The 25,748-nt window shown below is 38.2% G+C and overlaps 1 protein-coding gene across 1 annotated transcript; it reads right to left on the minus strand.

Moving 5' to 3' along the window:
- Window positions 1-325: 325 nt before the first annotated feature.
- Window positions 326-17,447, minus strand: LOC122117342 (V-type proton ATPase subunit S1-like protein). Its single transcript, XM_042691080.1, has 7 exons — window positions 17,353-17,447; window positions 14,570-14,607; window positions 14,260-14,321; window positions 13,525-13,760; window positions 8,329-8,379; window positions 4,965-5,205; window positions 326-628 (listed from the first exon to the last, which is right to left on the minus strand). Exons 1-7 carry the CDS (start codon window positions 17,445-17,447, stop codon window positions 326-328), a joined length of 1,026 nt encoding a protein of 341 aa, XP_042547014.1.
- Between the last annotated feature and the right edge of the window lie 8,301 nt (window positions 17,448-25,748).

The raw sequence follows: 25,748 nt of genomic DNA on the forward strand, positions 1-25,748 counted from the left end.
CTGCTCATTCTCTCTCTCTCTCTCTCTCCCTCTCTCTCTCTCTCTCTCTCTCTCTCTCTCTCTCTCTCTCTCTCTCTCCCTCTCTCTTTCTCCTTCTCTCCTTTCCTTCCTTTCCTTTTCACCCCAAACAATGAATCCTGGCATAACCTCTGTTAAGGTAGGCTTGGGGCAACAGTTTCTGTGGGAGGGCCAAGATACCTTTGCAAGCCCAAAATCTACCCATTCATTGTTTACTTCTTTTTTAAAAAATCAAGCTATTCACACATCAAACAGCACAGAAGAGAAACCACACATTTCCCAGCCCAGGGGAAGAAAGGCTGTGCTATTAAACATAGATTTTGCAGATCTGTTGGCTCTTCAACTCATAATATTCGATTCCCTGGCTCCTAAGCAATTCCTTCTGCTCTGCCCGGTCTCGAACTCTCAGTGATGGGAAGTGGGCAGGAGAGGTGATGAAGTCGTAGTGCCGGTCCAGGTAGCGCAGGTAGATGAGCATGTGTAGGGCGTAGGCCAGCACCAGCAGCAGGATCAGCGACATAGCCAGGCCAATCAGAACAGCAGGTGTAAAGGAAGAGGCACAGTCCCGGGCCTTGGAGAATTGCCCTCCCTTGGTGGTAAAGCCTTGGATCTGTCAGGAGAAAGAAAAGAGCTGAAGCCCTATGCCTTCTCTCCTAAGATCAGTTCCCACTTGGGCTGGTGGTTCTGGGCCCTTAATTAGCCAAATTTAATATATTATCACCACATTTGCTGAATAATTTAAGCACATGAACTGACAAATATGATTATGCTTCATAGAAACAGTGAAACTTGATTTTAAATCTGAGCTGACCCAGAAATCCTGGAATGGATAGTTGTCATAATTAAGGGGCTCATGAAATTTAAGTTTCTGAAATAAACCTCTTTTAATCTGATTCTTAGGAATATTCTAGGTCATGTAAAACCACAACCACTGTAGCATCTCTCAAGTTCAAAGCATACTCTAAGTTTTATAAGTGTGGGTATAAATTTCAAGGAGAGTTTAATTCTCAGTTCCTCAGCCTTTCATTCTCTGACAGAGCGTAGACAGGAAGAGGCTTTTGAGGAAGGGTGTCATGATTCCCGGCAAGGTAAAACAGAAAAATTACTGACTGCCTTCATTCATTTAGCATTCACAAGAGCCCGTGAGCAAGTTACTACTTCATTCTACTTTATAAGGAGGAAACTGAGGCATGGGAAAGTGAAGTAACGAGCCTAGAGTCATGTGGCAGTAAGTGTTGTGACCCTGGGCCCTCCAGCTTCAGAGTCGGACTCGGTCAGTAACTCCACAGCTTCTGGTGTGCCATCTCTTCTTCCTCCTGTCACTACCACCCCTCTTTATCAGGCATACAGTGGCCCTTCTTATCCACAAGGAGTAATTCTCAAGACCCACTGTGGTTACTTGAAACAGCAGTATGCAGTTGGCCTCCAAAGCCGTGGGTTCTGTGTCTGTGAGTTAAAAAATATATTCAAATGTTTTTTTTCTTTCATGCGATTGTTTCTAACACATTTATAAGATTATTTCTTTGTTGCTTTGTATGTCCCTCCCCCCACGGTATAACCCCTGTTTTCACTGTATTTGATGTTGGTAGACTTCATGGAGGGGAAGGGAAAAAACAAATCTTTTAAATAGGGATACAGGTGGACCCATTGCAACAATGAGACGTACAAGTCGTTATGTCGAAAACGAACTTTACAACTTTGGTAGGGGGGGAGGAGGGTTGGTTGGGGGGTGGTGGGGGAGGATGGGATGGGAAGGGGAAACAGAGGAGGAGGCTACAATGCTTGATAAGAAATGTACTCATTATCTTGCCCATGTAATTGTAACCCCTCTGTACAGTATTTTCACAATATATATATATATTGTGTGTGTATTTTCACAATATATATATATATATTCAAAGCTTCTCTCTCTTTTCTTCTTTTTGCTATTTTCTAAAGACAGTAATATACACAGTAACTGTTCACACGTCCTCTGCATTGTATCTAGAGATTGAATCTAGAGATGAGTGAAAGTAAATGGGAGAAAGCTGCATGCAAATACTGTGCAGTTTTATAGAAGTGTCTGGAATATTGTGGGTTTCAGTATCAGGACATGGCCAATCAATCTCTAAGGATATCATTTAATATTTTCAGACAGTGTTGTCTGTGGCTAGCTGAAACCACAGAAAATGAAGCATTGGATAAGGGGATTGTTTTGCCATATCCATTTGGTTCTATTTTTAGAAGAGCTGTACACTAGCTCCTTTCAACCTCTGTCCATGGAACAGAAAGAAAAGCTTCCTCATAGATGGCTTAATTACTTACAAGTGGGAAAAGTTCAAGAGGCCCTGACACCTAAGTGCTACTGTCAAAATGAAAAGCATGACCTCATTCCAAAACCTACTTGTTTTCTTTTTGTGTTTCTTTAAGGATAAATTTTACAACAGAATTTTCCTTGAGTGCTTTACCGAGAATTCATTTTTATGACTTAGGTAGCATTTGCCCATGCCGGAACTATTGCAGCTACTTACTAACACCTGAAAGGCCTTGTTCCCCAGTTGTCTGTACACCACATTGAACACAAAGCCGCTTCGGAAGGCAACTCTTAGCCTGGCTTCTGTCACCCATTGCCTCTGCTCCTATGCAGAGTCCTCTCCTCAGAATGGTGCCTGAAGGGTTAAGTTCCTTGGTGAAAAATGATAACCCATGTGACTTTGCAACCAACCAAAGAGACTATTGTGAGCCTGACAGCCTCTTAATTCTTAACAGGTCTTACTTGACAAGAGCAAGTTACAAACACTGTACTGAGCCCACATGTCACCTTTGTCTGGCCCATAATTCTGAACATCCTGAAATTTCCCCATAAAAAATCTAGATATAGCCAGGTCCTGTTTGTTTACACCTGTAATCCTAGCTACTCAGGAGGCTAAGATCTGAGGATCGTGGTTCCCAGCCAGCCCAGGCAGGAAAGTCTGTGAGACTCTCCTCTCCAATAAACCACCAGAAAACTGGAAGTGGTGTTGTGGCTCAAGAGGTAGAGCACTAGCCTTGAGCTGAAGAGCTGAGGGACAGTGCTTAGGCCCAGAGTTCAAGCACCACTACCAAGCAAAAAAAAAAATCCAAATGTGTAACTTCTAATAGAAAATCAGAAGAAATGGGAAGCTTGGCCCTGAATTACTTCAAAGCATAAATCAGTTGGAGCTGAAGTGGTTGAGGATTGTTACCCTGGCTACACAAACCTCACCTGCCTCACTCATTTTCCTGAGGTAAAATGGCGGGATGCTGTGTGTGCTTCCCAGTCAGTCAGCTCTAGGCATTCATGAATCCTATGGTTGGATTCAACCAACCACCGACAATGAATTAAAAATATTCAGGAAAAAATTGTCCTAAACCTTTTTGTTGTTGTTACTTACTGAAACAATTCAACACAAAATGTGCTCACTACTTTATATATGTAAAAACCCCTACAATAAACTTAAAAATTTAAAACTGTAGTTATTGAGGGACAACTATACATTATTCCTAGAATAAACCAGACACACAAATCTATAGATATGCAAAGCAGCCTATTGTATACATTGCTCATCTACTACCCCAAGACCTCCCATCTCCTGCTCTGAGTTTGCACTCTGCCATGTATTTCCTTTATGGGTGCTTTCACAAAGCTCACTGAGGACACATCATGCTGTGCTGATTGTAAGGCTGTTTTTGAGGACACTGAACAACACTGGAAAACAATATTCTCCTCACAGCCGAGTTTTCATTGTGAAGTTGTAACTGGGTGTTTCGTTGTTATGCTGACTGCTCCAGAGGCTTCTAAAATAAATTATTTTACTACATACAGCCAGTGCAGTGATTATCCTATGTTTTCATCAACCCAAGCCCATTGGTGACTTCTAATTCATCTTCTGATCTTTTCTTCTTCTTTAAACTCTACCTTCATGTCATTGATCATTTCTTTTGTTTTTTAAACTGTAATATATATACACACATTTTATATATATATATATATATATATATATATATATAATTTTTTATCTTAGCCATTATAGCCATTAACAGAAGGGACTCACAAGTTGTATTGTTAACCCATACCTGACATGGCTCTGGGCATTTCATACATATCCAAGTATACATTATTCTTTACATTCATGAAGGTAGACCAGAAGGATTGATTTGAAATCAGGTCTGACTGAATCCAAAATGCCAGCTCTTTCCCTTGCCCACCAGCCCTTCTTCCCTGTGTGTAGACACCATACACCTATATATCAATGTCCATAGATACCAATGGAAAGACTGTTAAGTGCCCTTAAAAGGCACATGGGGAGCGATGCCTGCTATTTCAATGAGGTGGAAAAACAAGCTAAGCTTTCTCCACTTTCAACAAGATAGAGGAAGCTGACAGAATGTCTCTCAAACTGGGATCGTCTGGCTGGTGAAAAGGAAAAAAGCATACCTCTCACACACCCATGCCTTTCCTCAAACACTTTCAAGATCTCTGGGATATTTTTGACTCCCTTGGCTGATGATTCCATTCCCATGCTAACTGCCAAGCCTGTCTGTCACCCACCCTGCAGTCCCTCTTATCTTCCCTGATAGCATCAGTGCTCCACTCCCTGAAGGGAAGTAAAATAATTGTCCCCGGGGCCTCTGACCAGAAGAGCTCTCAGTCCAGGAAGGGTCAGCCTCTGAGCTTCAGCTACAGCTGCATCAGGGTTTAGATAATCATCATGACTAGATAAACCTGAAAAGTATAGCAAACTTGTGGTAGGGACTCAGAGGCCACAGAAAGAGGAAATACTCTATCTTACTGCACTTCATACCTTAAAAGACTGTTCTAAACCATTATTTTAAAGGTATGAAGTCTTTTGCTTATCTTTCGTTCGTTGCAGGTGATTTCAAACAAACATTGAGTTTCTTTGGCACCAAACACACAGGTGCACCGAGCACAGGTTTTAGTTTATTACCTGGAAATCAATAAAAGTGACCTCCCAAGAGCTTGACAGGACATTCGAGTCGCTGGGTAACAAGAGGGCTTCCTGTGGCTCCAGGCTGCTGACGCGTTGGCAGTGGTAGGAGTAACTTGACAGAGCGTATATTCCCGTTGCATTAAATGTTGCTTGAACTGAATTGTTGAAAATAACCTCAACTCGGTGCAGACTAAGCCAACTCTGCCTGGACAACTTGTTGTAATTGGTAAAGATGAATCTGAAAAGGATTATGAATCAATTTTACCCTGAGCGCACAAAGAAGTTGGACATCATTTTATGAACGGTACAATGGCGCCCTCTATTGTCAGATAGTGGAACCTACCTAAGGAGAAGCTTCAGTTTTCTCCCTCCTTCCTTCCTTCCTTCCTTCCTTCCTTCCTTCCTTCCTTCCTTCCTTCCTTCCTTCCTTCCTTCCTTCCTTCCTTCCTTCCTTCCTTCCTTCCTTCCTTCCTTCCTTCCTCCCTTCCCCTCTCCCTCCCTCCCTCCCTCCTTCCCTTCCTTCCTAATTTTATTGCCAAGGTGATGTACAGAATGGGTACAGTTACACAAGTAAGGTAGTAAGCACATTTCTTGTCGAACTTGTTACCCCCTCCCTCGTTTTTCTCCCACTTTCCCTCCCATTTCCAGCGTATTGTCTTGCGTGTATCGCTGTTGCATCGGTTCCCCCCTTGTCCTTTGTCTCACCATTCTGTTGTTCCCCTTCCCTACTTCAGATATACAATACCCAGGGTACCAAAATCAAATACAGTGACAACTATAAGAAAAAGAAAAGAAAAACATAACACAACACACACACACACACAAAGAAATCACATAGTACATTAAAAATAAAAACAGAAAAATCTTTTGTTTCCATGTCTTGGAGTTCATTTTGCTTAGCATTATCTTATATAGTCATATGTACATGGCCATTGAGCTATTCTGCTCATCAGCTAGGGTTATCCTAGACATGTACTAATTATTACAAATGAGGGAAACCATGGGATCTATGTTTCTTTGTGCCAGGCTTACTTCACTTAATATGATTTTTTCCAAGCCTCATTTTCATACTCACCTTTTCCAGGTGAGTATTAAAGCAAATAAGCAAGTGAAAAGTGAGCAATACAAAGCCCCACAAAAGAACACAGTAAGTCTCTTTTTTAAAGAATCATACTGTGTGCAAGGAAAAAAATAGACATCAACATAGGATTAAGATGTGCTTTAAAGTAAGAATTGCTTTCTTACCAGTCTTGTCAGTCGTCTTTCTGGGTTATTTATATGTATTTCATTTTGTGTTAACTACAGCATTATGAGATAGAGAATATAATTTCCTTACTTCACAGATGAGAAGTCTAAGACTACAGCAGCAAGACTCAAAGTAGAGTTTTCAAGCTGGGAATCAAACTCTACTTGAGACCAGAGTCCTTACTTTTCACCATTAGGGAATAACAGAATAGTCTCTAGCCATGAAAAATATATATGCTTTTACTTATATCATGATTATTTCCTTTTTATTTAATAAACAGGTAACAGTACATCCAGGATGAGAGAAAAAATATTAGTCGATATTACAAGTGGTGCTTGAATTATTGGTTAGTTTCATTTTATTTCTTTTCGTTAGTTCAATATTTTCTAACAAAAAGGAGGCACCAATGCTTGATAAGAAATGTACTCATGGGGCTGGGAAGGTGGCTCAGTGGTAGAGCACTTGCCTTGCATGCCTGAGGCCCTGGGTTCAATTCCTCAGCACCACATAAGCAGAAAAAAAAAAAAAAAAGGAAAAAAAAGAAATGTACTCATTGTCTTGCCCATGTAATTGTAACTTCTTTGTACGGTATTTCACAATAAAAAATAAAAATTAAAATAAAATATTTTCTGATTGTTTTCTTATCTTATTTTAGGCTTATCCAGAAACAAAGCCAGAGACAAGGATATAAACATAAGAAATATTCGAGGAATTTTGAAATTCAAAAATATGTAGAATGGACAAAAGAGAAGCAGACTCCAAAAAAAAGGCAGCCCAAATGTCATGTTATTAAGCAAGTTTCCACTGTGGACCAGAAGGGTTACTCCTCACATATGAGGTTCAGTGCTTTTAAATGAGAAAGCTCAAGTAGATACAGATGGGTTATTAATAGACTATGCTATTACTGTTGTTGCTGTTGTTTTTTTTATTGTCCTTGGTATCATGAATAAAATTACACAGTTACTCTCCAGTTGAAAAAGAAAGTGCTATATAAACCAAAAATTATTTCTCATTTCCATATCAGATATGTTTATGTATCTGGTCATCTACTAGGATTCTATTTTCTTATAAACTTTCTCTGAAAGGCTAGGAATGTGGCTCAGTAGTACAGAACTTACCAAACAAAGGCAAGGACTGGAATCCATGTCCAACACATACACACACACACACACACACACACACACACACACACACACACACACACACACACACACACACACACAAATTTCTCTGGAAGATGGTGGCACATATTTGCAAGGGCTCTGAGAAAGAAAGCTTCCTGAAGTTAATTATAGGGAACTGAATTATTCAAAGCCACAAAGTGCATTGTGAATATCTGAGGAGCCATGGTATGAAGCATTCCCAAACAGATGTGGCTATAGGACTCTTTTTCTAGAGACTCATCATGTTTTCACAAAGCAGAAGTGTTTAATGAGGCATGGCTTAGGAACAAATGCCCCAGTATACCCTGATGGTTCGCTAAGTCATATGGAAGACAAGTGTTTGTCTCTACTAAGACACACAGCCTATAGAAAGAAAACACCTCAATTTTTACAAGAAGATAATTCCCAACTGGGGGGGGGGGGGCGGGGAAATCACACTGTAGGCAGATTCATCCTTCCACCTGGACATACAGGAAAATGTAGGCCTATGTTCCTGCTGAGGAATTCAGATTCCAAAGACCTGTTCATTGTAATTAAATAGGTGTGATTTATTTTAATGAATAATATTATAAAGTAAGTGTGATTCATTACAATGAATAACATTACAAAGAATAACTTCAACCAGAGACTCAGTCCTTGGCTCTTTATTTTGTATTCTTTTTTCCAAGGGAAAGGATATCATAAATGCTCAAAGTCCTTCACTAAAGAGAGGAGGGGCATAGGTGTTTTAGGAATTAAATAAATCATTCCCATAGGAATCCACTACAGACAGTCATGGAGTTTTCTGTGTAGCTAAATTGATATGGCATTTGACATGGCACAGGGCTTGGTGTACCAATTCCACACATGGAGTAAATAGATTAAATAGAATAATCTGACGTGTTGAAAATAGATTAGATAGAATAATCTGAAGTGTTGATACTTTAATGTTCCAAAGTAATACCCAGCCTACCTTATTTCAAGACTTTTGGGATTTTCAGCCTCATCAAACTTCAGAGACAATCTAAGAAACAAGAAAGAATACAATCTATCAACATAGGAATGACTTTCTCTTTACCCCATACTCCAAAATTAATTAGAAGAGATCATAGATCTAAATGTAATACCCAAAACTAAAAAGTCATAGAGGAAACAGAAGAATATTTATGTAATCTTAGATCAGGCAACAATTTCCTGAAAAACTTCAAAGCTAAAAATGGATAAATTGGACTTTGTTAGAATCAGAAACATTTGTTCTTTGGATGACACAGTTAAGAAAATAAAATAGCCCACACATAAATCAGGAGAACATGTTCAATAGCTATATACATACCTGGGATTGGTGGCTCACACCTGTAATCCTAGCTACTGAGGAGGCTAAGATCTGAGGATCTCAGTTCAAAGCCAACCTGGGCATGAATGTCCATGAGGGAAAAAAGGTGGAGCTGTGGCTCAACGTGGTAAAGCACTAGCCTCAAGTGAAAAATCTCAGGGACTGTGCCCAGGCCCTCAGTTCAAGCCTTAGGACCAACCAAAAGCAAAACAAAACAAAACTATTTACACCAAGGAGTTTATCCAGAATATAATTAACTCAATTTAAAAAAAACCCACTTACAAACAGAAGATTCGAACAGAAATACTCTTCAAGAAAGATAAACATTTGCTAAGTACATAAAAATCACTAACAATGCAGAAACATAAAAATACTTTCCCTACAGTCTCACACTGACCACACAAACACATTGGTGAAGATATAAAACAACTGGATGGAGCTGGATGCCAGTGTTTCAGGCCTGTCATCTTAGTTACTCAGGAGGCTGAGATCTGAGGATCATGGTTCAAAGTCAGTGAGATTCTTATCTTCAATTAACCACCAAAAAGCCAGAAGTAGAACTGTGCCTCAAATGATAAAGCACTAGCTTTGAGTAAATAGACAGCCCATAGGCCCTGAGTTCAAACCCCAGGACTAGCATCAAAAAAGAAAAAAGAAAGAAAAGAAAAGACTCAAAAACAAAAACAAAAACTGTATGCAATTCTCAGAAAATGCTGATAGAAATGGTAAAATTATATAATCACTTATAAAACCATGTGGCAATTCCTTAAGATGTTAAAACATAGTCATACAACATGGTTTAACTTTTCTGCTCCTATATTGACTAGTAACCAAGAGAAAGACATATATGAATAATCATAAATTCATTTGGCAAGTTATGTAAAAACTATAAATAAGGGAGGGATAAATAAGTTGTGGTACATCCATACAATGGAAATACTACTAATAATGTAAAGGAACATATGTGTAACAACACAGAAGATTTTCTAAACCATTATGCTAGGTGAAAAAAAGAAACAGAGCAAAATATTTTAAGTGCATGCTTTTTCACAGATTTAAATCATTCTAACAGAAATGTCTCTAGTTTTTCCAAGGAACCAGAAGAGCTTGTTATTCATACATAAGCTAGCGTTCCAGCTAATAAACTCAACCTACAACAAAGTCCCTGAGTCCACCTACTCTTTGTCCTATCTCTTGATGGAGCGCTTGCCCATATCTAAGCTCCTGACCCTCAAGAAGCTTTGTTCCAGCTGTCCTGATGTCAACAGCAGCTAATTAGCAGGCTATGCCTTATAGTAAAGAACAGAAGGTCTGATTTCAGCAAAACAAACGAAACATGCATTCAATGAAGATCTTTGCATTCCAGGCACTGTACCAACAATTGGAAACACAGAGAGGATGTTCAACCTGGAGGAAGACCTACAAATAAATAAATAAATATATATTTTTTTTGTTTAGAATTTCCTCCAAATACCATTTAAAACAGATTCTGAAAATTTCAGACTATAATTGTCTAACTTCAAAATACACACAGATGTTGGGATTATGTTCTATTTGCAGGGCTTTCACTATTTAAAAAAAGACTTCTATAGCAAATCTGTCTGCCAAATTTGCCTCTCCCTGAGCATTGTTTCCAAGAGCTACAATATGTTCATCTTTTTTTCATTTGTATTTTTGACCTTACATGGTGTGTCTCTGCTTGGATTAATTATTTCAGCAACCTCCAATCTGGTTCCTTTAAATCTGAGATTTCCTCCTCACCAGCAGAGTGAAGGCATTTTGTTAATCTAGGTACTCAACTCCTGCTAATCCACCACACAACGCCTCAGAGGCTGGTCCTTCTCACCCCCTAGGAACCCTGGGGCTCAAGCTCTTTATGTGGACTGCCCTTGGTACACCTTCACCTGAGCAGGTATGCTGCACATCTGAAAAGAATGAGCAGGCAGTGCCCAAGACAAAATATCAAGTCCTCCCCATTCTTAATTTATGTGCTATGATAAGCAAGACTTAAGAGGTCTCTCGGTCAGTAAGGTTCATTTCATGCTACTGTAGTTGTTACTTGTAGTTAGGAAGAAAATAGTTTTACTTTGCATAGCACTTGACAAAGTCTCAAAGTGCCTCTGCACGTATTTCCTTGTTTCATCTTCATCATCCTGAAGATAAGACTAGAAGGATGAGGCTACAATTTCATTTTAAAAGATAATTTACAGCCTGGAGCTGGTACCTCACAATTGTAATCCTAGCGACTCAGCAGTCTGGGATCTAAGGATCACTGTTCAAAGCCAGCCCCACCCTGAAAGTCCCTGAGACTCTTATCTCCAATTAACCACCAAAAAACTGGAAGTGGTAGGCTGCTAGCCTTGAGTAAAGGAGCTCAAAGACGGCACCCAGGCCTTGAGTTCAAGCCACACTACCGACAAAAATAATTTAATTAAAAGATAACTTAGACCCCCAACACTGTATATTAATAATGTTACAAACGTGAGATTGCAGTAAGTTTTGTAAGCTCTTTGAGGCTTGATTTCCTCATCTGGAACAGGGGTGCTGGACCTGTGCAATAGTTTTTAGAGTGACAGATATGGGGCCTATGAAGCTCACACAGTGCATGATCCACAGAACATGCAAAGTCTCTTAGCTATAGTGAATGGACATCATCCTCTATCTGACAAGCAGGTCCGGTTTGCAAAAGCATAAAGTTCATTTGCAGAACTGGGCCTACATAGCAGCCAAGTTTTCATTCCTTCCATCTGTAGGTTCCCAGTGATGTCTAAGGTCTCCAACGCCCACTAACACATTGTGGTGCCCTGATTTTCCCCACAAATACCGTAGGGTCAGAAGAAATGGAATCAAGATGGGCCAGTCAACCACAGGCAGGCAAGATTATCTCCAGACAATCAGCCTGTCCCACCCAACTGACCACAAATAAACAGCCCAGTAGGAATTAATTAGAACCTGAGAAGAAACAGTACAGGCATCTCTTTGATGGTTTTTGATAAGGTGTGTGTGTGGTAAATGATAAACAAGTCTGGAAGGATTCTGAATGTTAGCATTTACAATTCCCTAAATCCTTATTCAAAGATAGTTATTCTGAATAGCAAGATACTAAGACTCACAATATGCCTTTTAAATGTATATTAATAAAATCTATGCTTATCTAGCATCAAGAATTTTTAAATAAGAGAATTCAGGAATAAAAGGATGTTTCCAAACAAAGCATATAAAATATAGAAAGAATATAAGCATGCATATACACCCAAAATGGTATGGTTTCTACAAAGAATTCTATCTATTCCAGACCAAAACAAATGCAAAGAATTTTCCAGAACTATCCATTGTATTAACAAATATTGCAAAGGTGGCTCATGCAATACAGTTCTTCCTTATGGACCAAAACAAATCATACCCCCAAAAACAAATTTTACTTGGATGAGTGGAAAACAGAGAAAGACATTAGAAATGTATTTGTTCCTCAAAAAGGATATTTGTTTAAATTACTTTTCTCAAGCCCAAACTAATTATCACCTTGAAATTCCCTAAAGAATTCTCTGAACTTTGATAATTCAAAGGTACCCTGATTTATTTGCAAATAGACAATGTTCTTCAATTTCAGAAATACCTCCTACAGCCAATCATTTGTCCTGGCTTAAGTGAAACTTCCTATTTCACACAGTTATAACATATATGACCCTGATGTGTATACTATTTCCTCCATACTGAGACAAAAGTAATTTAATACTAACATTTGGCATTGAGACCAAAACTGAAATCCTTTTATTTCTATTTTCCCCTCTGAATGGGTTTGGAAATGCTCATTTACAAATGCTTTCCCATAGGCTATTATGACAATTAGCTAAAAAGTTCAGAAAAAAAAAATTACCAGGAAGAACAAAACAATTATTTATTTATTTATTTATTTATTTATTGGCAGTCATGGGGCTTGAACTCTGGGCCTGGGTGCTGTCTGAGTTCTTCAGCTCAAGGCTAGTGCTCTACCACTAGAGCCACAGCACCACTTCCAGTTTTTTGGTGGTTAATTGGAGATAAGAGTTGTTAGCATGGGGCTGTGAAGATGGCTCAGTGGTAGAGTGCTTGCCTTGCATGCCTGAGGCCCTGGGTTCGATTCCTCAGCACCACATAAGCAAAAAGAAAAAAGCCGGACGTGGCGCTGTGGCTCAAGTGGTAGCGCGCTAGCCTTGAGCTGAAGAGCTGAGGGACAGCGCCCAGGCCCAGAGTTCAGGCCCCACAACCGGACCCCCAAAAAAAAAGAGTTGTTAGCATATCCTCCCCACCCCCCTCTGGGCCTCAGCTCCACCCACCTGAGCTCCTCCCTACCTTGGAGTTCCTGCCAGATGGCTGGACCCTCCGTCTTTGCCCAGACCTACCTGTGAATGCACCTACCTCACTTCCAACCCCAGACCCACCTGCCACCTGGAGGGGCACATGCCTTGTGTTCCCTCTAATAAACCTTACAGTAATCTTTCTCCTGTTCCCTGGTCCCTTGGGATGGTCATGGGATTATAACATTAGTCTCAAGGACATTCCTGCCCAGGCTGGCTTTGAACCATGAGCCTCAGATCTGACTGCTGAGTAGCTAGGAGTACAGGCGTGAGCCACCAGCACCCAGCCAAAACATTTTTTTAAACTTCATTTTATTTAGATATTATATTAATATTAGATTAATATATTTTATATTAACATTACATATTAAGTGTTCCTTCATTTAGATATTAAACATTTCCTAAAGCATGAGTGTCAGGGTCATATAGCAAAGTAGTCTTTTCTTTTCTGAAATAACAAGTTAACCCTAAACTCTTGCTCAGGCTGAAGATCACTTACACGGCACCTTCATCACTGCAGTGTGAGTTGCCAGTGTCCACTGTTGTCTTTTGACTAAGTGTTTCATCTGCAAGGTCCAGCCAGGTCTGATTCTTAAATTTAATTATGATTCTTTTGGCCCAGAAGAGAATGCAGGGAATTCCATCAATGGAGACATTAACCGGGTTATGATGGCTGAAAGCATTCCAACGTTGTTTTTCTAAGTGTCCGTCTTTGCTCAGATTGTAGTTAGGAGCCTAGTTAACCAAACAAAAGAAAGTTAAAAGATGATCTTCTTTGTTGTCCACAGTAGAAAAGTCTTCCTAATTCTAAGGGTCTAATATGTATCCTGTACTGATGTACAAAGAGATTGTGTATTTATTAAAATCCAATAAATGTACAGCACAAGAAACAAGAAGTGAACCAGTTTCTCTTATACAAAATACAGATAAAAGAAAAATTACTTAAGAGGAGCAGCAATCCAAGCTCACCAATAATGAAAGATATGCTCTTACTATAGTGATTCTATCTGAAAATCTATAAAACCAGTTATTATAATCAAACTAGAAAAGAGCAAGTAAAATTAAGCACTTTAAGCACTAAAAATTTATCACTATAAATTTCTCTACCCAAAGTTTGAGCAAGAATGTTAATTATTAATAGATTATTCGTATTTTCATAATAGCTCTGACATAATGGATACGTGTTTGCATTTTTTAAGGGCAGATTACAAACTAATTTCATAACATATCCTACCTGTGTGATAGGTATTATTGTGAAATTCTGGTCTGGTTTCATATCTCCATTTTTCTGTTGATCTGTCAAATAATTAATGACATGAGTACCAAGTCTAAATGTCACCAATTTTCTACTGTAATTGAATAAAAACATTGTGAAATATATCAGCATTGAACTTATTTGGGGTCATAGTTTAGCAAACACTAGTTTAAAAGCTTTTCACATGAGGGATATCTATATATAAACACTACTTGTCAGGAAATAGTTCATCAAATAAATCTTTATTCCCTGCCCCCCAAGAAACCATTAGGGCAATTACAGGTCTTACCACTCACAACCACTTCTTTATTTGAAGATGTTTGAGAACTGAAATAGAAAAAAAAGAGAAAGAAAGAAAGAAAGTTAATGCTGGGAAAATATCTAAAATTCAGATTTTACATGAATTTAAAAATATTTTGGATATTTAAAAAATATTGGATATTTAAAAATATCCAAGCACCAGTGGCTCACACCTATAAACAGAAACTACACTCTAACTAAGGATTGCTGTTCAAAGCCAGCTCAGGCAGGAAAGTTCATAAGAATCTTATTTCTAATTAACCACCAAAAAGCTAGAAGTGTAGTTGTGAACTCACGTGGTAGAGCACCAGCTTTGAACAAAAAAGCTAAGGGACCACACCCAGATGCTAACTTCAAGCCCCAGTGCCAGCATTATAAAAAAAAAAAAAAAAAAGATGATGATGAAATATATGTGTGTGTGTGTGTGTGTGTGTGTGTGTGTGTGTGTGCATATTCATCTTACTGCATCTCAGAGAGGAGGAGCAGAGCCATAACCTCTCAAAACTGCTCATATTAATAATGATTTGAAGGTTCATCATGGCCCTACCTAGAACAAAAAAACACATTCCTGCCATTATACTCAGTAAGTCCCCAGCTCATTCCTCTTTTTTTCTCTCTCTCTCTGCTCCAGATATATGGCATTCATTTCCTGTTTCATTGTCCCTTCTTCCTAAAAAGAATGTCAAAGCTGGGCACCATTGGCTCACACCTGTAATCCTAGCTACTCAGAAAGCTGAGATCTGAGGATCTCAGTTCAAGGCCAGCCTAGACAGGAAATCCTTGAGACTCTTACTTCCAATTGATTACCAGAAAACAGAAGTGGTGCTATGGCTCAAAGTGATAGAGTGCTAGCCTTGACCAAAGAGCTCAGGCACAGTGCCCGTGCCCAGGCAGCAACAGCAGCAGCAGGAAGGGGGGGGGGGGAACGGAAGGAAGGAAGGAAGGAAGGAAGGAAGGAAGGAAGGAAGGAAGGAAGGAAGGAAGGAAGGAAGGAAGGAAGGGAAGAAAGAAAAAGAAAGAAAGAAAGAAAGAGTTATGTGCTTATTGTGCTTGTTGTGTCCCATATTTTTCATTCACACCATAGTTCATATTCTATCATGGGGTTAGTAGCACCTCAACACTGGACTTGGTGTATAAGAGCAAGGATGATGCCTATTTTGTTTATCACTGCAAGACCCAGTGCTTGACAGAGTGTCTAACTACTAAAAAAAAAAAAAAAAAAAAAAGTCTCTGAAAATTTTGTTGCTTGTAGGAACAAATGAACAAATTCTCCTATTAAAGTGGAAAGTGGGGCTGGGAAGGTGGCTCAGTGGTAGAGCACTTGCCTTGCATGCATGAAGCCTTGGGTTCGATTCCTCAGCACCATATAAGCAAAAAAGAAAAAAGCCGGAAGTGGCGCTGTGGCTCAAGTGGTAGAGTGCTAGCCTTGAGCTGAAGAGCTGAAGGACAGCGCCCAGGCCAAGGGTTCAGGTCCCCCCCGGACCCAAAAAATAAATAAATAAATAAATAAAAATAAAGTGGAAAGTGGAAACGCACACAGGATTTCCCTTAGCTCCAAAACTAGATCCAACCTGTGGAGTGACTGTAAAAAAAGAAGAATAGTCCTCTACCCCACCTAAGCTTTGTAAAAAAAAAAAATGCAACTTCCTTCCCATAGGCCTTAGAATCTTGAACAGTTCAATACAATCGAAAGATATTTTTAATTTTGGATCCATGATGTGAAAGACCATCCACAAAATAACAATCTTTATTTCCTTCGTAATGAATGTATATGCTGCACTACTCGGTTGAAATTGATTTATCTGATTTCTAAGATCGATAGATTTCTAAACTCATTACCCCTGTCTTAAAAATAGAATTGAGGTTTTTATAAGTCTTGGTGTACATGGCACTAGTATAATACCCAAATCAGTCATTTCTGTAAATGGTAGGGAGACATAACTAAGCTTTAACACTTATGGAATATTTATAGTTTATGATTCAAAATTAAACCTGAAGGAAAGTACCAATTGACTTGGAAGAAAGAGAAAAAAATCAGACTCCTGTACTTACAGCTTTTGCAGCTTCTGACAAGAATACTTTAGGTTTTGTCAGATCATCCTGCTTGTTGCTATGCTTTGTGTTCACACTACATTCCCTGATGCATTTGTTGAGATGGTACCGTACATCATGAATAATTGGGAGATATGACACAAATTAACTGTGGAATATGCTTTTATAGAGAAATATCTATATGCTACCTTGTATGGCGGGAAAGAAACCAAAAGAATACTCGAAATAAAAATAGTGCTTGTGTTAATAGTAAATACTATATATCACACACAATTACATTCCACTAGTTAAAATTATTTTAATACCTTTTCTTTGAGGAACAGGTTATATCTTTCTGAGGCTTTTACTTTCTTTCCTTAACACTGTTCTCACATAATACTTGCTGGAAATTTTAGGAAATTAACATTTACTTGTAAGTATGAAGAATGCTGAACAGTGATTTGAAGATTCATATACTCTGGTACAAAATGCACTATTTATTTGATATTTTAAGCAAATTACCCTTGACTCTCCTAATAATGTTCATATTGCAATCTCTTAATTATCATTCTGGTTTAATAACCTTAGTAACTAATCATATGATCTAAGCTGGCTTATCCATTCTGAACTATAAACACAAACAAATGTAGACAAGCCATAATGAAATTACAGAACTACCCAATTTCATACTTGCACTGAAGTTCACAAATGTGTGGCATTAAAAGAACTGTGGTTACTCACCTTACATTCTTCCTGGAAAATATCTGTTCCAAAGTTAGTGAAAATCCCATACATAAAAAAAGAAGTGCAAAACCAAATAAGATTTTTCTTCCCATTAAGAAATGAATGTTTCTTCAAACCAAGCACATCTGTTAATTCATAATGCAGAGCAGAAGCAGTACATGCTGTGTGACTGAAAGCATCTTCAACCAATAAAAGGACAGCTCTCTCAGAATGTATTATGTGGAGAAGAGGAAGGGAGGGACTTGATCATGCTTCATTTAAACTATAAAGTGAAACTAATATTTAACTAATATTTATATTTGTTGTTATTTACCTAACTGAAAAATTACTAGGGAGCAGGTTTTTAGAGACAATACATTTGCCATGGTAACAAAACATTTGTTTTGCTACTATCATGTAACTCTTAATAGGGTTCTCATCCTAGTTTTCAAGAAGTTACTAGATCCTCTCTAATGTCTATGAAGTACATATATTTTACATGCATTTTCCAGGTGAATGAGTTGGTTAAAAAATGTCTGGAACATAAATAAATGTGTATCTATATCCTATTTCATAGTTTTCCATTAAATTCATGACTGCTGAGAGACAATGAAGGTGATCTTGAAGAAAGAGCACAGGCTTTGGAGTCAAGCACTTAGTACATCAGACTCACACTAAGCAAGCTGTTTTCTTCCCTATACCTCATTTCCTCCTCTGCAACATGGGGACAACCGGTGGCTCACACCAGTAATCCTAGCTACTCAGGAGGCTGAGATCTAAGGATCATAGTTCAAAGCCAGCCCGAGCCTAGCAAGAAAAACTGTGAGATTCATATCTCTGATTAGCCGCCAAAAAGCCAGAAGTAGAGCTGTGGATCAAGTAGTACAGCAGGAACAAAAAAGCTCAGAGACATTATGCAGACCTTGAGTTTAAGCACACACCACAGTACACACACAAAGAATTTTTGTGGCTGGAGGCAGTGGTTCGTGCCTGTAATAATAGCTAATCAGGAGGTTGAAGTTGCTAGAAACACAGTTGGAAGTGAGGCCAGGCCAGACAGAGAAAAATCTATGACAATCTATCTCCAATAGAATCAACAAAAAGCCAAGCTGTAAGCATGGCTCAAGCGGTAGAGTACCAGCTGATCACATAAAAAGGTTCTGAGTTTAAATTCTAGAAGTACATAGAGTTAGGAGCAGGTCTCAAAGTAGTGTAACACCTGCCTGTCAAGGACAGGTCCTAGGTTCAAACACCAGTACAACTGAAAAACAAGTTATTGTAACGATTGAGATGGCAGATGAAAGTCTCTTCTTACTTCAGTGCTCAGCCAAGCAGAGTATCTATTTTTATTCCTTCTTTGCTTGTCTCTACTCCCACTCTTCTCTCCAAAGACCTACAAAACAAAATACAGTATGATGGAACAAACAACAATATCCCTAAAAGTTGTTTGACATTTTTAAGAATACAATTTAAATGCCACAGTAAAGAAATTCTCTTCTAAAATAAAGCATCAGCCTTTTGAACCCCTAAGGAGCTTGACTTTTAGTTTCCTCTTGGTACTGGTTTAAATCCCGGGGTTTAAATCCCAGGCTACATGGTTGATTTTCAGGCCCTATACACTTGAGTCATATGCCCAGTTCTGGAGCCACACCCCTGATCCTTTGTGGTTTAGATATTTTTGAGATGGAATCTCATGTTTTTGCTCCAGCGAGCCTAAACCAAGGCCTCCTTGAATAACAGGAATCAAGAACAATATTGTTCAACAGAAATATATATATATGTATAATTTAAAATGTTCTAGTAGTCACACTGAAAGAAGTAAAAATGAATACATGAACTTAATTTTAATAATATATTTATTGAACTCATCTGAAACAGTAGTGTCAAACATTAAAGAATCTTTAATAAGAGTTTTTTTCTCCAAGCCTGAAATCGAGTACGCTTACAATTCACAATACAGACCAGCTAAATTTCAGATGCTGTAGAAACACACCAAACTCACAGCCACTGACTAAACAATGCAGATACAGAATACCTCTGCAGTTGGCAAAGCAGAAGTTCCCAGTCTCTCATGGTGGCAGTGGCAGTGCTTGCTCCTCAAATCCTAGTAGGAGGTGAGAGCTCAAGACCAGTTTGCATTGCACTGAGATTGAAAAGCCATAATGTTAGCCCCTGAGTATTTGTATGAGCCTCTTTCATAGAAATATTCTCAGATGATGGTTTCAAATACCAACACATAAAATTTTAAATCAATTTTATGTCCAGATAAGCCTAAAATTTATTATAGCATTCTTCCTGTTGTTGAAAGACTCTACCACGTTGCTAAGAATATTCAAGGCAGAATAATTAATAGCTAGTTAAATTTCACACGGGTTTCAGAATAGGATTCACACTTAAGATGTGATTGTATGAGAATAGCTCATCTTGTGACTTTGAAGGAGAAAAGCAGCAGCAAAAAAATGCTAATTGTATAGCTGCAGGGTGTAAAGCACTCAAATCTTACTTGCCTGGTGTTGTACCTGCCTGTTCAGATTGCTCCAGAGTCTCTTTCAAGAACTGTGAGAAGGCTGACATTTTACCCACTTAGAAGCTGGCCACTTAGAAGATAATAAGTTGGGCTGCCAGTTGTATACATGCTGGCAGAAGATAAAAGACTCCTGAATTAGAAACAAAGGATTTTGTTACCACACAGTAAACCACATGATTATCATTACATCCATGTCTGTGTCCCATGCCTATGGAGCAATGCATAGGCCCTGATAGTATCCATACTGTGCTTCATTTCAAGAGAAAACCCCTGAGCTTGATGCTATCGATTGGCTATGTAGTGTTCCTGCAAAAGGCTCCTATGTGTTGAAGGTGTGGTCCCTATCTGTTAGCACTACCAAGAGGTGATTGGTTCTTGAAAGTGTTAACTTCATCTGTGGATAACCCACTGATGACTTCATAGATTAATAGGCTCTTAGAATGTGGGGCCTGGCTGGAGGAAGTAGGTTCCTGGAGGTGTGCCCTTGAAGAGTGTTTCTTAGCCTTCACCCCTTTGGGCTTTCTTTGCTCCTGGCTGCCAAGAGGTGAGAAGCCTCCTCTGCTACATGCTCCTTCCACGGTGATGTTCTGCCAAAATGAACATCCTCTCTCTTAAGTTGTTCTCAAGTATTTTGTCATGATGATGAAAATCTAACACACTTGAAGAGTCCCATTATATTGTAAAGTTTAGTGAGGCCACCTGACCTTTGCTCTGTAGGGAAATTCAACTTCTATCTTCCAAGGCTATAAACAAATCTGCCACTTGCTACAGAACGAGAACTATTTCTATTTTCAAGGCTATTCACTGTGAAAGAGGGGGAAAATACAGAAGAAAGATGAGTGCCTCACTCATAACATATACAGAAAACGTAGAGGCACGTGCAAATTTTTCCTTCAACAATTTGAAAACAGGAAGCTGTATATCTATGCAGCCTTCTTCTCAACTAAAAAGAACACCAATCAGCTTCTTTATTTTCTGGTTTGCAATGTATTTCTAAATCAATGTTACTTGACATATTGAATATAAAAATCTTTCTATAATCATATATTACCTGTAATCACATATATAACCATGTAGAGCTGCATTCCTATGGGTAAAAAGATGAAAATGTGACTGAAGATTTAAGATTTAAGACTCATATAGCAAATGCACAGTCTCTATTTATCTAGTACATAGCCTCAGATCAAAAATTGCATTAGTCAAATGTTAAAGTATTGATCATTTTCTTTTCACAGTTACTCAAAATCCAAATCAATCTACCTCCCACAAAGCCTACAACGGCACAACCTCTGCCACTCTTTCTCATTACATTTGATGCCAGCTCTTTCTTTTGACCACGTTTCAATCACATAGACTTGCACTGGGCATTTCTTTTGCATCTGAATGATTATGCATGTATACTTCCTCCTAGGGATTACCTCACAACTTAAATGTATTCTATTCACTTTCATCACAATTTTTATTGTTACCATATATCATAATTTACACTTAAAACATTTTTATGCTGTTTCCTAGTCAAAAAATTTGTTTTATAAAACTCAAGGACTATGTCTAATTTACTAATGAAATTAGTATCATAATTCACAGAATAAATGAATGAACCTAATGAAAATGCTATATAATTGATTCCTACTTTGTGCCACATTAACTATGACTCCCACCAGAGCCTGAATTTTTAGGTAAGTATAATTGGAAAATCAATTCCATATTTTTACTAGTGAGTCACAACCATATGGCATGAAGTGGAAATAAATTATGAAATAACATCAAGGTTATACCACTTCACTAGCAAAATATCAAAGTCCACACTTCTTGCTCCTTATGAGTTGTGCTTAAGAGGGGGCCTAGCACATAACTATCAAGTTGCAGCTTAATTCCTGCCATGATTCCCACCCATTTCCATCAGATCAACTTCTGAGTTGATTAGAATCGATAGTAAATTAAGTAATTAAAAATTCTTTTAATTTAAATGTTGATGTTTCTCATTTTAGATTTCACTTTCACTTCATGGAACATGGATAATGTGCAAGATTAGTAAGACATGTTCATGTTGTAAACTACTTGAGCTAAATCGAAACAGAAGTCCTACTCTTACATAAGTTTGCCCATTCAACAAACATTGGTTGACAAGGAGTTTTTTTTTTCTTGCTTGCTGTTTTTGTTACTTTTCCTTTTGTCTGGTTCATTTATCTATCTTTGGGAAGATAAGAGGGGCACAGAAATGGAGGGACAAAGGGAGAACAAATGCAGCAATGATACTCACTATACACGATGTTGAAAAATTATGGGTGGAGATGGGAGGGAAAAATTGTGAGAGAGGGAGGGAAGGGGTGACATTGTCCAAAAAGAAATGTATTCTTTATCTGACTTATGTAACTGTAACCCCTCTGTACATCATCTTTACAATAACACTGAAAAATACATGAAGAAAACAAACAAACAAATAAATGCTGATTGGTATTGTGCTAGATTCTTTACCAGGAATATATATATTTTTGGGGGGTGGTCCAGTCGTGGGGGCCTGAACTCTGGGCCTGAGCGCTGTCCCTCAGCTCTTCAGCTCAAGGCTAGCGCTCTACCTCTTGAGCCACAGCGCCACTTCCGGCTTCTTTTCTTTTTGCTTATGTGGTGCTGGGGAATCGAACCCAGGGCCTCATGCATGCAAGGCAAGAGCTCTACCACTGAGCCACCTTCCCAGCCCCTCTACCAGGAATAGAAAGCTTAAAAAACAAACAGCCCAGCTAAGTGCCGGTGGCTCATGCCTGTAATCCTAGCTACTCAGGAGGCTGAGATCTGAGGGTGGCTGTTCAAAGCCTGGGCAGGAAAGTCCATGAGACTCTTATCACCAACTAGCCACCAGAAAACCAAAGTGGTGCTGTGGTTACAGTGGTAGAGCGCTAGCCTTGAACTGAAGCGAGCAGTGACAGCTCCCTGGTCCAGAGTTCAAGACCCATGACAGACAAAATAAAATAAAATAAAATAAAAATAAAAATAATAAAAGCAAAAAACAGCCCTTGCATACAATAGTATGTAGAAATGTAAATACATAACTGCTTACAGCAAGTAGTTTTAGAATTTGCACCCAGCAAACCAAAAAGCTTTTTGAGGCCAGTCCCTCCTCCACCCTAGGCAACAATTGATAAAAGTAAATAGAACAGAGGGACAAGAATAGAGAAAAGACACCTCTATAGGGATTTATGCCACTTACATTGTCAAAGAACTATTATTTCAAATATTTGCTAAATGATATATTTAATGTTGCAGTAGAGGTCTTTAGTAAAATGGAAAGACCTCCTCCACCTTCAAAGATTTTCTCATTGGGTATCTCTAAGGATACCCACCTTGACAGAAAAGGAAATCAGAATTTTAATTCACTGGAATAAAATGCACTTTGAGAATATGTGCCACATGATGCTTGAGGGCCCCATTTATAACAAGAGCATAATAATTTTTTGGACAGAAACTGTCATACTTGAAGAGAGAAAACACTATATGCCACTATTTAGTGATAAATCTAAGATATTATTTTCTAAATAGGCAATATAAATTTGGAAATTTTAATTGAAAAGCCATCTATGTAAACTTTAAAGTTCATGTATATATGAGCACATTGTTCCACAGTATGTGAGGTGATCACATCGTAGGATTATTCATTGCAGCTACCCTCATAAATCATAAGACTACAACATGTTCAAAAAGTAAAATTTTTTTAACTCAGAAAAATTACTACTGTCATTTTGCATAACTACATAAATCCTTCATTTCTTGTTTTTATCCCCTTTCTTCCTTCTTCCTTTGATTCGTTTTCAATTTAAGAGGAAAAAAGTCTTGCTCTCTATAAAATCCTTTAAGCAATAAAAATCAATATGAAATGTCCAAATTTATGCTCACTTTGATAGTTTTATATATTATAATCATTTACATGCTGGGTTTTTTTTATAATCTAGAAATAATTTTGATGAATATTTTACTGTGAGATGTGTCACTTGGATCACAAGAGATCAACTGTCCCCCACTGAATTCATAGCACAGATCTGGTTCAACTTAATTTTTACATCTCTCCAGGGAAGAAGATTCTAAAATTTAATATCCCTAGGCAGTGAGGAAAATTATCTTTCTTTTCTTAGAATTCAAAAGGCCCCTGCTGAAATAGAAGCTTATTTTCCTTTGTTTGGTTCTCAGCCAACCTAGGGAACACCTGAAGAATAACATTTAATATGCATATTAAAAGTATAGCTCTCTTCCAGGAATTTCACAAAGGGCATCAAGGAACAGCTTTGTCAATCCTCCCTAGATCTGCACAGAGGTTTAATTATAATAACAGGATTTTTAAAAAAGCAGCCTGAATCTTAGTAAGATTACATGGAAGCATACACTTGTTTCTTTATTTCCACCTTCGAATAGATGTGAGAAGAAATAATCACTGCACCAAACAGCAGCTGGAATGAAAGGATAAGAAATCTCATTCATTTTGGATAAAGGAAAAATTATATTTAATAATTTAATCAGGTAAAATGAAACACTCAACATTCATCACCAGTAGTTACACAGAGCATGTAATCATAGGTCTTGCTCTCACTGCTTCTTATTCTCACTTAAAACTATGATTTCAACTTGTCACATTTCCATAGCAACTGCTGCCTCGAATTTTGTAGTTAAAGCACCAGGAATAATTTCTAACTAGGCTAAATGCTCCCACATTAATTGTCAACCTTGCTAACCTTTCTCCAGCATCACCTGGGTGTGGTGGTGCATGTGATCTCAGAACTGAGACATGAGGATCTTGGCTTTGTCTGGGCTACACAGTTACCTATGTCAAACAAATAAACAATAACAACATAAAGGAAGCAAGCATCACCCTAAATCTTACCAGCTGACCTAATTTATGATGACAGGTCATTCTTAGTTGAGAGAAGTGGGCATCTCAAAAAAATAAAAATATACTTTACCCCACCTGTGTGCTAAATTAATTGAGAAATAAAAGCATACCCCCTTAAATATCTATCATACTATAAAAGGCCAGGATTACGAAAAGGTTAGTATAGGATCAAAAGGGATTGTAATTAAATTTCTCTCCTGAGCAGACAGAGATGGCAGCCTATAATGGCAAGACTGGCTCTCATTTAGGTTAGCGAGGCCCTGCCTGGGAGAAACAAGAGAAACATATTCCCCCAGGGCAGGCTCAGTTTCCAAAAGAGAAAAGGAAAAAGGTGAAGATGTCCAGACTATTACTCCTAAAGTTGTCACACCCCACCTCTCCTCTCACGGATGGAATAAATGGCAGATACCAGTTCCATTAGCTGGACTCCTATTTGGAAAAAAACGCAGTAGGAAAAATGGAAAATTATTCTCTTTTCTCCGCCAACTCAACAACACTGCAAGAGCTAACAAATACCAATTTTTTTGTAACATCTTTTGCAATTTGAAGATAAGTCAGAAAATTATTATAAGAACTCAACAACACTGCAAGAGCTAACAAATACCAATTTTTTTTGTAACATCTTTTGCAATTTGAAGATAAGTCAGAAAATTATTATAAGAAAATACTTTCATCATACCAATTACAATCCTTAGTTTTCCCGATATTTCACTGCCTAGAAAACTATTTTCTATTTTGTGTCATGTTTATTTAATATTGATTAACATTTTTCACCTAAATTTAAAAGAATCAAACCAATATGAAAACCAACAAACACGTTTTGCTTGAACAAATTATCTACTGGAAGTCTGTTTCTCTTTGTTAAAAGCCAAATAATGGCATGTACAGCAGAGGAATCATTTAGAGGTTTAACAGAAATTATATGTGAGATCCTTCATAACCCTGTGCCTGGCACTAATGTAGTACTCAATCCACATTAGTGATAGCCAGGGGGTCTTTTCCTTTTTC

Source organism: Dipodomys spectabilis, unplaced genomic scaffold, assembly GCF_019054845.1.
Source record: "Dipodomys spectabilis isolate Male_0828 unplaced genomic scaffold, ASM1905484v1 ptg000140l, whole genome shotgun sequence".
NCBI lineage: Eukaryota > Metazoa > Chordata > Mammalia > Rodentia > Heteromyidae > Dipodomys > Dipodomys spectabilis.